This window comes from Trachemys scripta, chromosome 2 (genome assembly GCF_013100865.1).
Source record: "Trachemys scripta elegans isolate TJP31775 chromosome 2, CAS_Tse_1.0, whole genome shotgun sequence".
NCBI lineage: Eukaryota > Metazoa > Chordata > Testudines > Emydidae > Trachemys > Trachemys scripta.
Window position 1 is genome coordinate 84,674,455 of NC_048299.1, and position 13,832 is coordinate 84,688,286.

Below are 13,832 nucleotides of genomic sequence, written 5' to 3' on the forward strand. Positions count from 1 at the left end.
TTGGGATAAACTGACACAGTTTTTATTTATTCAGATTTGGTTACTGCATTCCCTCCCCCCCCCCCCCCCCCCCCCCCCCCACACACACACACAATCTAGACACATTACAAGAGTTATTAAAAATACAGTTAAAACACTAAATCAGGCCCACACTCACCGATTATAGAAAGGCGGAAAATCTCCTACATCTTTTCAGCCCAAAATAACTCCCAGCCCAGCCTCCACCTCTTCCTCAGGCTGGCCCCATCTACTTCCCCATCCCCAGAAAAAAGCTCAGGGGACTGGACTGTCTTTCAGAGGTGTGAGGGAATACCATAGAGTGTTCTACTGACTGCTGGGTGGCACCTCCTTCTGGCCATTACTCTGCCCAGTTCAGCACCCTCTTTCTTCACTTCTACCATTGCTCTCTCATTACACTCACACAGTCACAGTCCAGCGGCTTCCGAACAGCCAAGTCACATTTGATCTCCCCATCCAGGGGAAGTCTTTCAAAATCCTTCCACACCAGCAGTGGTCAGGCAGTCCTCAGGCCCACAGCCCTGCCTATGTCAGTCCCGTAGTGCCTCAGGCAATCTTCCCACTCACTGCCCCTAGCAATACCAGTCTGCAGTGGATGATGGTAGGGGAACCCAGGCCCACCCTCTACTCTGGGTTCCAGTCCAGGGCCCTATAGTGAGAAGTTAAGGTATGGGACTTCACCAACCCTGCTGCTCTCCTCTATGCACTATTTCCTACCAACCCCAGCCTTCAGTCCCCTCTCTCCTAGGCCTTTCTCAGGGGGGGATTCCAATGTCCCACTTCCTTCTTCTTTACTTCAGGCTTCCTGTGGTTGCCAGCCTCCTGGCTTTATAGAAGCCCTGCCTGCTCCCTCACAGGTGAGCTTTATTTCAATTAGAAGCCTCCCCACAGCCTAAATCTCCCCCCTTTGCAGCTTAATTGGCTGATTGGGCCCACCTGGCCTAATTCAACTCTCTCAGGACCAGTGTGGTGGAGCACATCCCATCACAGGTCCAGAGAGGGAGGCCAGCAGAGCTTGAAAAGAGGATGGTGCTCGCTGGGGAATGGCCTGGATAGGTGGAAGATGATGCACTAATTCAGCACATCCCCTTAGCAGCCTACAAAAGCTGGGCTCCTATAGAGAGCCCAATGGATTTTAAAGCAGTCCCCATCTGCCATAAATGCCAAGGGAGATCAGGCAGCGTCAGTCCAATATGCTTTCTCTTCAGGTAAATTCCCTTTCATCAGAAGGAGCCAGGCTGGTGCAGGAAATGTCTTGTGATAGGATGGTGGATTTGGACTTGGTAGAACCAGATTCAATTCTTGGTTTTCCCATATACTTCCTGTGTGACCTCAGGCAGATCATTTAGTTTCCCTGTGCCTAATTCCCCATCCATAAGAATGAGATGACAATACTTCTCTACATTGCAGGAGAAGGATACATTAAGAGGCTACATACATTTTGTCTGTGACGTGCTCAGACTCTATAGCAGGGGTCGGCAACCTTTCAGAAGTGGTGTGCCGAGTCTTCATTCATTCTCTCTAATTTAAGGTTTCACGTGCCAGTAATACATTTTTAACGTTCTTAGAAGGTCTCTTTCTATTAGTCTATAATATATAACTAAACTATTGTTGTATGTAAAGTAAATAAGGTTTTTAAAATGTTTAAGAAGCTTCATTTAAAATTAAATAAAATACAGAGCCCTCCGGACCAGTGGCCAGGACCCAGGCAGTGTGAGTGCCACTGAAAATCAGCTCACGTGCCGCCTTTGGCACCCAGGCCATAGGTTGCCTACCCCTGCTCTATAGTGACACAATGTAAATAATAAAATGGAAGTGCAAGTTAAACTGAACCCAGGGGAACAGGAAAGTGTATCTGGCCCAGTAAGTCTAAACTGGTGTCATCTGAATGCCAAGGGTGTAGACAGGTAGGGGAAAAGGTCTAAGATAAAGTGTGGTAAGTCAAGGGCTGTTTGAGAGAAGGAAACGACACAGACACAGAAAACTCATTTGGAATAATAATATTTTGCATTTCTATACAACCCAGTCAGGTAAAACATTTCAGGGCACTTTACAAGCAATATATAGTGAAAATATCTGCTCTTCATCAGGCCGAGAATTCCCAGATATAAATCAGGTTTTCAACATTTTAGTAACAGATGACTTCAAAGTATATACCACATTTCACTGCATTTACGTTGCTGGGGAGCACAGTAACTGAAGACTCTATAGTGATAAGAATTCTGATAGTATTTGAGGAAAACAGAACATAGAAACCAAATGCATAGAGAGAAGACAGCCAATAGGATGGAGTCAATTGACAGGCAATGACATCAGTTGTGCAGCTGATGTGCTACTTAAGAGGAAGACAATAATGTAATTGCAAGTAGGAGCAATATGCTGAGGTCACCTATTTTGTGGAGCTCACTGTCAGCAGCCATCTGTGAAATGCTACAGGACCTAGGCTAGTGCGCAAAGAACGGCAAGGTAATCTCTAATGAAGAATTGCAGTGCCTATAACATTCCCCAGCAATTTTCCCCACAATGCTTAGCCCTTATTGTACTATCTATGTGGCACCACAATGTTATGCACATCAAATGTAGCCGTTCTGATGTCAGGCAGACTTACACATCTGTAGCCTATAGCCAAATGGGACAAGAGGCGGGATGGGTAACTCTGCTATTACACCTGTGGGACCAAAGAGACATGTCACCTTGTGATGTTGACCCTGGAACTTCACTACTTCATGTATTATTGAAATGGGGATAATCAGTGGGGATAATGTCACAGCTCCAACCAATTAGTTTTCACTACCTAACATCATTTGTAGCAATGCCTTTCAGAGACATCATTTCCAGGAATGAAAACTCTTAGAGAACTAAAGATGAATATGGTCCTGTTTAGTGCTCTTTACGGAGAGACTGAAGTTGAGTACATGTGTGATGAGACTGCGACCCTCTCCTATTCCTACCACTTTGCTTCTGTATTAGGTATTTGTTCTACCCAGCTTCTCTAAATCTAGGGGTTCCTTCCTACATACAAAGCTTTGGAGGAATGTGGCCTCATAGACTTGGATTCCATTCTCCATATCGATCAATGGGCCAAAAGCCAGAAACATCTATTAGTAGCTGAACAAAGCTAAATAAGCCTCATGCATTTTAATGTGATGTTATGCTTTCTTTTTTCCCCCTCATCTGTGAAATTAGCGGGGAGGTGTTCATCTCCCATTCCTTGTACTTATTTCTCAATCCCTATTGTAGTATAATTGTCAGGCATCTTATTCATAATACGATCAGTTTAAAGCTAGGCTAGGCAGGACCTCACACATGATAGTGGGTTCAATGCAGAAATTACTGGGGGAAGTTCTATATGCCCTGTGTTATCCAGAAGGTCAGACTAGATGGTCTTAAAATCTCAGAATCTATACCATTCTTAATTTGATAGTAACTCTACGTAAGCAGATTTACTTTTGAAAATTTAAAGTAACAGCCCAATATTTTAGCCCTAAATGTGAGAATATTCCAGCAATAAGGAACACTATTGAGAATGGTTCTACTGGAAGATTCCATGGAATTATTTGGCTAAATCATATACTTGCTTGCATCTTGGATTACTCCCCACTTGGTGCAGAATTAAAATGATCCATGATTATTACACAATGTCCTTCATCAGCTTGCAAAGAGCAGTGTGAACTTCCTTTCTTCTTCTATTTCCTGTTCCAGTTCTGAGAAATATGTTGAATCTTTTTCATCCTGCCCCTCTGGTCGAGCAGCTTGTATCTCACCAGATGTTCCTCGGATTTCTTGTGAAAGGGTGGGAAGTGGGTTCCTGAGTGGTAACTGGGTCTCTTTAAATGGCGCAGTTGAGGTTTGATAGCTAGAGGTTATAAAACAAACAAAAAAAGGTCACTCATTCACAAAGCTACTATCAGATTGGTGGAGAACAACCCATGGATTTTGTTGTATCCCAGTTCACCCCAACCAATATGTCTGTCTGTATAGAAGAAAGAGAAAACATATTGTCCAATTAGTGAAAGGGGGCCTAAATGTAAAGTTCAAGTCTGTATTTACCTACCTATATAGGTATCTGAGCACCAGGTTTCGTTTCTAAATATATAATAATTACTGTATCACTGAATCAAAGATGAGTTTGAGGCTCTATGCTTGGATTCAGATCCAAACTTCCCCAGAATTCAGGGATGGTTGGATCTGGGATTTTTGGTCTGACTCATTAATGAGATAGTTGTCAGCTGTGAAATTCATGCATGGCTCCATACCTGGCTCTGAATCTTCTAAACTTTTAAATTGTAGGAGTTTGAATGCTTTGGGTCCATTTTTACACACCTAACACCAAGAATGAAGTATGAGATAACTAAACCCAAATGACACCCATTGCTGGTTATCAAAGGTAAATGAAGTGATCAGTGAAATAGTAGCATCAGATGAATATTCTATGGAGAATGTGTTACTTCTAGCATCAAAGAAGCTAAAGAGATGCCCAAATGTGAACTACTTAACATTAATTTCTGATGCACACTTCGCTCTCTCATGTTAATAAATCCCAGGAGTAATAAAATGTACCATAAAATGTTCTAGTAAACCAAGTACTTCTTTTATCCCATCTCCAATAATAAATATTCTGATTCTTTCCTGTTTTCAAGGAGACTGTCATTCAGGCAAGTAGAATTAAAGTCTGCAGTGTGTCCGCTAGGTGATTTACTGCTCATCACGGGGCATTCACTCTTCATATTCATTCTGTTTTCATTACTCAGCATGGACTTGGCCAAACTGTTGTTGGATTTCCCACTGCTCAGCATGGAGAAAAGTTTATTGCTAAATGGAATTGTACCAGAGTCACTGCCAATGGTGATGAGCTGGCTGATAAGTATATGGGGTATATCCAGAATACTGACAGACCATTTTTCATCTTAATTCAATAGCTGAGTAAAGGGAACACAATTCATTCAATTTCCTTAATCATTATTGACTCCCACTATGAGTATGCAGGGGTGGGGGGAGGTTATGTCAGAAGACTGGGAGTTAGGACCACTTACCCTTTCTGTGCTTTAGTTCCCCCATCTGTAAAATAGGGATAATGATAACTACTTAACTCAGAGCTTTTGAGAGGCTTAAATAATTATTGTTTGTAAAGGTGATTAGATGAATGATGCTATATGAGTAGCATTATTGTTGTCTAGGCTTCATGCTTGTGAGACGTGATCTTATAGTTTTGGGGGGAATTTAGGAAGTATCTCTAAGACAATATTACATGGCACATTGTTTCTGGTTTGGGATGCACATTCATCATTAATGAAAGGGACTTTGTGAAAGCCAGTGCTGCTGTTTTGAAGCCCGCTGCTGGACTGCATGCATGTGCATTATATACACTGTGGAGTGGAGAAAATGTGCTACATGGAACCTTCATCTGACCAAAAAAAAAAAAAAAAAGTCACGGTGTTAAATAAAAGCTAAGAATAGTGCAAAGAATCAAGGTGAAAACAACATTTATTTGATTTGATTTTACTTTGTCATTTTTCTGAGCAGGGTAGGGTTCCATCTGTCCAGAAAGCAGAGCTGCCACTGACAAAACTCCCATGCTGGGGAGAGGATATGGCCAGAATACACTGCGAGGGCCATAGTCAACTGAGCATAGAGTAGAGCAGCCCTATGTCTGCTCTAAAGTATGCTGATATAGTCACACTAGCCCCTGGATGGCCCAGGGAACAAGGAGTTGAAAATGGATTGCCTCACCCTCAGCTGCATTGTCTGGATGATGGGCACAGATGAGAATTGAAATCCTAATGTACATCTGCAGAGGGTGCACCATCGCAATACGTGAAAAAAATGCAGAGGAAGTGAGGAAGACTAAACAAAAATTACTTCAGTTGACCAAGAGCCAATGGAAATAGAGAGTGTTACGATTTCTTGTGTTCTCAGCTGATGTCTGTGGCTATGTCTGTAATAACTGAACAGATCAAATCTATGCACCACTGAGATGAAAGCAATGCTGGGGCCATATTTATACAAATAAATCCTGAGGCCTAGTGAATAAAACTTGACTCTGATTATAAATTCTCCCCATTACTGATACAGACAAAAAACAAGAACGTCATTCCCTGAGCCTGTAAAATATTGTGTGTTTTTGAGCCCTGCATTACTACTCTAGGGTCATGTAACTACTCACAACGGGTATTCAATGAAGCTGAAAAAGTACAGAAGAAGGACGGCACAGAGAGATTAAGGTCACACAAGAAGTCATGAGCAGAGCTGGGTATCAAACTTAGACCTGCAGCATCTCAGTTGACTGCTTTAACCATAAGGCCAACCTTCCTCTCTCTTGTTAGCTGAGAGCTCACATGTACAAACATAAATAGCAATGACTCAAAGCAATAGCTGCAGGAAACAGTTTGTGAACAATCTCTAAACCTAGATGGTTTTGCACAAACCATTTCTTGAATAATTTTGAAAAACAACTTTGTGGGGGCCTGCTTGCAGATAATTCCAAACAAAAAGGAACTAAATTTATCAAACAAATTGTTTGCTGTGACCAGTTTGCCCAGATCTAATATGCAAGTTCTATTTTCAGCATCATAGACAGGAACTGAGATAAGTCACCGCCTTTTACCTGGTTTTCTGTTGGAATTGGGCTAAGAGTTCTGATGCTTATCTATGTTCTCAAACCAGCGGCAAGAGTAGTGTATTGTGCAACTTTTCACCTACTTGCTTCTAAGTTTTTGGTACAAACCTGAACCTAGGTTCGCCTAAGAGTGACTGAGTTTTGAGCAAACCTTGGGTACAGACTTTAGGGATACCTGGACAGTGTCTCAGGCAAATTTATAGTAAACCAGGGTTAGGTTGGAAACCCATGTGAAATGGGATCACACAAATACAGAATTCATAAAAAACATGATTGCAAACTCATGTGAATCAAATAAACGGAAAAAAAAAACCCCAAAAATGTAGTTCATCTAAGCTACCTCCTGCCAAACCCACTCAACTTCAGATAGTTCTAGGAAAGAGGAATAGACTGAGACCCAAACTCTAGCAGAAGATAGAGTGGGGAGATCACAAGATACTTATAAAAACCACTCCTTATGAGTATCAATCATATCTAACCCTGTGCTATATATGAGAGATACAGGAAGGGTGATGTACAAACCTTGAGTCTGGTGTTTGCCATAATTATTTCATTCATAAGTGAATCAACAAAACTGAGGAGAGTCTATTACTGCCACAAGTGCAGACTTTGGGCCTAAGCCTGAGAAGTACTGAGCACCCATTACTCTCAGTGACGTGCCTGTTGCAGGATCACCTCCTTACCCAGCTAGAAGATTTGACTTTGGAAAAATTCCTATCAAAGCAAAATATATATAAAAATCTGCATATTTCCCAGAATGTTAAATGGTAAAACCTTTGCTGAAATGTTATGGAAGTGACGAGAGTGCCTATATTTTAAAATCTGATATTCAGAGTAATGTATAAGCATGGGGGAGGTGGAAAGGGGCAGGGAAATCTGACTCGCCATGAACTGAAAAGGTTTACCTCAACTGTGATATGTCATCTTGCCACATTAGCATATTATCATGTGAACTGGAGATTCAAACCAGGATAAGTGCATGATTCACACACTTATTTTATGTAACCCCTTGTAGGCTGTTTATTGAGATGCATGATATATGATATAAAACAGTACAGAATGAACCAGCCAATAATAATACACAGAGAAAAAAAAATCTGACACAAGAATAAAGCCAATAGCCATCAAGCAAACCTCCCTGTTCTCAGAGAAATTAACTCTAAATAGAATGTAGAAGGTCAACAGATACAAATCATGTTGAGGGCAAAAAGTTGACAAAACTAGGCCTACTGAAATAAACAAGAATTGCCCAGTTTCCTAAAGACAGCCAGTGAGAGAATCCAGTGGTGAGCCTCTTGAAGCGATTTCCACAACTAAAAACTCTTGACTGGGAAAGACTTCTCCTCCCAGCCTGCTTCGTATTGAATCGGGGAACTTAGGGCCAGATCCGAAGCCCCTTAAAGACAGTGGGAGTCTTCCCATTGAATTGAATGGCCATTGCATCAGATGCTCAGAGCAACCCAGCTCTGACACCAGTTAGTAACCAACAAGCAAGGGCATACAATAAGAGGCATTCATTCAAGTACATAGGGCCTAGTTTATAAAGGGATCTATACAGTAACGCCTGATCCTGTGATGTACTGAGCACTTTCATGTCCCACTGAATTGAGGGCTCTTTCCACCATGCACAAGGGGGCCCTTAAACTGTATTGCATGGTGTACTGGCAGCCAGTGTAGATGGCAGAAGGAAGTGTGTAAGCCAGACAACTCCTATTATAAAGAACAAGGCAGAAGCTGCATTCCACATTGGCGCCTTTGCATCAGCTTCAAAGGAGGCCTAATGAGAAGCACACAACAGTGGCTTTATCTGGATAAGGCATAATGGATGACCATGGTGAGCAAAACAGGGAGAGTCTCCAGCTAAGGCAGAGAGGGCAATCACACATCTTGATCCTTTTCCTGACATGGGCCTGCGAGCAAAAAGAGCAGGTAAGGTTTCCCCCCACAAGCTCTAATGGCATTTTCTACTCCTTAACTAAACAGTCATGCACAAACTGGCAACAAGCTCTTCAGAACACTTCCCCTTTTCCACAAACATGACTTCACTCCTGCCTGGTTGAGCTTTACCCACCTGAGTGTCATCTAAATAAAAGTGAAGGAATTTCTAAATACTCTGCATGCCCGTTTGATAAAGTGCAGTTTTGATAGTGAATGTTTTGTAAGCCCTGATGTGATCAAGGGTCAAGTACACAGGATTAGATTCTGTCCTCGGTATGTGTGTGTAACTCTTATTGGCATTCAACAAGACAAAACAATCGTGCATTGATGGTAATTGTGTGAAGCGAAAGTAATGATTTAAAATAGCACAATAGACCTGGGAAATGAGTCCTTATAGAAAACAATATAGTCAACACCAGGTGCTCAGAGCCAGCATTTTAGGTTTGATATGTCAGGAAGCAGTTAAAATTCAGCCAGCAGAAAAGACAGAAACTGCTGAGAATCAAGGACATAGTTTCTGTCAATACATGATAACTTAGTTCAGCTTATCAGTAAGAAAGAACAAAGCTTGTGCCCATGGAAAGAAACAGTTCAGCGAGGAAAACAGGATTGGGCCCAGACAAGCAAGCAGGAATATTTCAGTAGCACAAATGGCACTGACAATTGTAAACAATTGATAAGCTTATATGGTCAATGCCCGCCCAGTAACTTAGTTCTTAGAACAAAATAAACCTTCCCTTCACAGCCCACTGGATATCTGTAAGCACTCATCCCCACCCCACCTCACCTCACCTCTTTCCCCCACAAGGTAGTCATAAATGTTGGATGCAATTAGGATGACCTCTATATGTATGTAATGTTCTTATTTTTATCTTTGTTCAGGGTTCTCTCTTGACTTGTAACATGAATTGTTGTACATCATGATGGTCTAAATCTGCATAGCTCTATTGCCTTCCTCGAAACTACACTGATTTACACCAGCTTAGGATCTGGCTTGCTTCAAAGAAAAGGACGCTATTACTAACAGCATGGTAATAAAGTTAGATGTAGTCACCTGTAATACTTCAAAATACTATTATAATAACAAAAGCTCCTGAAAATGTTTGAAAATGAGCTGTTAGTGTTACAGAGTAATCCAGTCCCATCAAGAAAAAAAATCTTAGCTTCCAGTGGGACTGTTACAATGACTTGGAGCAAATGTAACTGATCAACTGGGTGTTGAAAGGTTGTATTCATTTTAAAAGATTAAATGAACATAAAGCCACTGGTGCAGCAGCGGACTCATTAGCCCACATTTACTACAGGAATTTCTGTTGTAACAGCAGTTTGGATTTCCACAGAAATACAGCAGGATCTTAAAGATCTGATTTCAGAGATGCTCAAAAATCTGAAATTGAAATTAGTGGTTCAGAATCCCTGAAAATCAGACTTTTAATGTACTTAGTGTAAAATAAAATAATAATAATAATCCTCTTTTGCAAGACATGCATCCTCCCACAGGCAGAATCCTCCACACAGTTCAGCTTTGGAAAGTACATGGAAAGACACTGAGTTATCGCACTTCCATTCTGATGCACTTTCTCTTTTTATTGTTGTTATTTATAATGGGGCAAATGCAGCCCAACATCTCTGCTGACATGGAGGTTCCCTGGCAGTGGAACTAGTGTGGTTCCCCTCTGGGGACAGGGTGAGACTAGAATTATAAGATGCCCAGCTCCAGGAGGGCACCATACACAACAGTGGAAAGGAGGCACATGGGCTGGAGAAGGAGTGAGAACCTGAAGCTGCATGGCTCCTTACCTTGCGATGGGGTACACTGGTGTCACAAGGGGCCTTGGTGCTGACATAGCACTTCCCGCAGCTCCCATTGGCTGGGAACGGCGAACCGCAACCAAAGGGAGCTGAGGGGCTCCATGCCTGGAGACACTTCAAGTAAACAAAACGTCCCAACCCACCAGCGGCTTATCCTGACAGGCCAGGAGCCAAAGTTTTCCAACCGCTGAAATATAGGGTCAGTTTATGAAAGGGTCATACAGTTTTTGCTATTTTTACCTATCCATTTTGGGGGGTCAGCTGATAAACGAACGGGCTAATGAACGAGTATATACGGTATACACTTCCAGCACCCAGGAATCCCTCAGTGGAGGAGAAGCCAGTCGCCATGTTTATGTGATGGCTTTCATCTTCAACTGCAATGCAGAATAGGCAAACAGAGCTCTAGTAACTGGGCTTTATGAAGACTGCAAGAATCTCACCTTCTGTGAGCAGTATAAGGTTATATAATTTCAAAGGTACATGAAATGAACTAAATCAGGGGTCGGCAACCTATGGCACACGTGCCAAAGACGGCACGTGAGCTGATTTTTAATGGCACACTGCTGCCTGCCGGGGTCCCGGCCGCCGGCAGCAGGCTGAGCGGGGCCGGCGGCCGGGACCCCGGCAGGCAGCAGCGGGCCATTAAAAATCCTTCCCGGCCCGGCCTGCTCTTCTCCGCCCCTCCTGCCGGCATTTGCACATGCTTTCCTGACCTCCATCACTTCCGGCAGGAGTTTGTGTTTCTGGGTTAGCGTGTCCATACTGCTACCTCGTGTCCGCGGAGTCTGAGCGGCCCCAGAAGTGGCCCCGCCGGCAGGGGCAGGAAGAGGGACCCGGCCCCACAGGAGTTGCAGCGCCCGCGAGGCCTGTAAGTGGGGAAGGGTCCCGCTGAGTTTTGCGCCCGCCCCGAGCACGGCCAGCCCCTCTCCCTGGACTCAGGCAGGCTGCCCCGGGGTTGGAGCCCCGGTGCCGGGATGAGCTCGGCTCTGTACTGGGGCAGGCCGCGTCCCATAGCCCGAACCCGAGCCCGGGGACTGTGGCTCGCCGCTTGCTGGACCCTGGGAACAGCTGGGTTGTGCCTCTTTCCCCACCTCACTCCCCTCCGGCATTGAGGGCAGAACCCAGGAGTCCAGAGCCCTAGTCTCTGTCTGCTCCCCACCCCACCCCTCGAACAACTAGAGCCCAGCTAGAAACCTAGGAATCCAGAGTTCTCGCTCCCAGCACTCCTCCCCCGAGCATCAGACACCAGCCCCTTCCCAGAGCCCAGGAGTCCCAACTCCCACACCGCTCCCCATCCTACCCCCCCACACTCCCCCAAGCCCCTACCCTGACCCCTGCACCCCCCTCACACACACCTAGCCTTCTGCCCTGACCCCTGCACTCCCCATGATCCCAGCCCTGACTCCAGCACCCCCACACATACCCAGCCCCCCCCACCCCATGCCCTGACACTTGCACCCCCCACATCCCCACCCCAACCCTGAGCACCAAATGGGAGCTCCTGCACACACACCCCCACATGCACCCCTTGCACCAAATGGGAGCTGCCCAGGTAAGCGCTCCACACCCAAACCTCCTGCCCCAACCCTGAGCCCCCTCCTTCATTCTAGCTCCTGGCCAGATTCTACACCCCAACCCCCAGCCTGGTCCTTCACCCCCAACCCTGTGCTCAGTGCACTCCCACCCTCAGCTCAGTGCAGAGAGAGAGGAAGAGAATGGGCTCGAACCAGGGAGAAGGTAGGTACCCACTCTATGTGGGCAGGGCCGGGACCCCAGACCAGCAGCGGGCTGAGTGGTAGCAGGCTGAGACACTGAGTCCACTGCCGGTCTGGGATCCCGGCCACTGGCCCCGCTCAGCCCGCTGCCAGCCCCGGGTTCTGGCTGCCAGCCCCGGGTTCTGGCTGCCGGCCCCTTGCCAGTCGGGGTCCCAGCCGCCGATCCCACTCCCTGCGGCGTAAGATCAGCATTTTAATTTAATTTTAAATGAATCTTCTTAAACATTTTGAAAACCTTATTTACTTTACATACAACAATAGTTTAGTTATATAATATAGACAGAGAGAGACCTTCTAAAAAACGTTAAAATGTATTATTGGCACGTGAAACCTTAAATTAGAGTGAATAAATGAAGACTCCGCACACCACTTCTGAAAGGTTGCCGACCCCTGAACTAAACACAGATTATGTTCCGTAAGGAAAATCCTTCATTAGCCCATTTTTATGGATGACTACTTGGGCAAGTTACAGATGCCGTCATTTTCTAAGCTGGTATTTAGCTGTTAAATGAAGTGAGAAGCATTCAGCAGCTTTTCTCTTACTTTCTCTTCTTTTGCCACTGAAGGGGTCACACGCAGTGATTAAGAGTAGCACCTCATGGACAGTGGAGGAGGAGAATCAAGATTGAAACGCTCAAGAAATGTTCTGTGCTAGGGCAGGGGAGAGGAATTAGTCTCCAAGTAGTTTTAAAAACATCTATGTGTTTGTACAAAATTCAGTGGCCCCAGTTGTCTCCTTTAGTAGAAAAACTCACAGGAGGGAAAAGAGAAAAACAGTACCTTCCAAAACAGCATGAGGACCTCGCTGCTGTGGGGTCACCAGTTCATCCAGGATTCAAACTGCTGTAGGCCTCAATTGCTAGACATGAGAGTCCTCTGTCCTGGTAAAGTATACAGCTCACTGGCTAATGTGTTATGTTGCTCTCTGTGCTCAATCATGTGCTATCGGCTTGAGAGCCTGGCTCTTTAGCTCATGCTATGGTGACAGAGGCTTTCAGCTCTGGAGGTCACCAGTTCAACCACTAGTGCATCAGCCAGGATGGTAGACATCACATATGTACTCCCCCTGCTACCAACATGTTCCCACACAGGGTGTATACACCCTTGGCCATATCCCAAAACATACAATTTGAAGTGCTGGGCAGTACTAGCTGCTACCACATCTTTCTGCATTCAACAAAGGGGTTGTGGCTGCCAGCTGAGCAGAGGAGCTTGTGGGGAATGGTTCTTGAGTCTTTTCCTCTCCTCAGAGCAGTAGCCACAATTTGGCCCACTAGCTGTAAAGTGGAAATTGGCAAAACTGGTTGTAAAATAGGTTTTGTTTCCAAGCTTCTGAAAGTGTATAACAGCAATGAACCCAAGAAATATAACTGGCAATTTATGAACCGTATCTCTTTCTTTCCCTTGTGTGCCTATCTATCCAGCCAGCCATTTCTAAGCCTCTTAGAAACTATGGGACGAAGGCCCAGATTTTTACAATTATTTAGTGGCTGCAATGCTCAACTGACTTAGGAACCTACATTTCTTTTTGAAAAGACCTAAGCCTAAATACCTTTACAAATCTGGGCCTGGGCACCAAAAGTTATAGCTAAGTTACAAAATCAAAAAACCCCAAAGCACAAAACTTCATTTCCTCTTCAGTGCAGGAAAACTGGGCAAAAAATAACATT

General features: G+C 44.5%; 1 protein-coding gene across 3 annotated transcripts in view; it reads right to left on the reverse strand.

Annotated features, from left to right (window-relative positions):
- Window positions 1-2,003: 2,003 nt before the first annotated feature.
- PDE1C (phosphodiesterase 1C) overlaps window positions 2,004-13,832 on the reverse strand; it is a 276,106-nt gene continuing 264,277 nt past the window's right edge. For all 3 annotated transcript variants that reach the window (XM_034761136.1, XM_034761135.1, XM_034761134.1), the window contains one exon: window positions 2,004-3,874. In XM_034761136.1, the coding sequence (XP_034617027.1) occupies window positions 3,705-3,874 (170 nt within the window). In that variant the 3' untranslated portion in view covers window positions 2,004-3,704. The remainder of the gene's footprint in view (window positions 3,875-13,832) is intronic.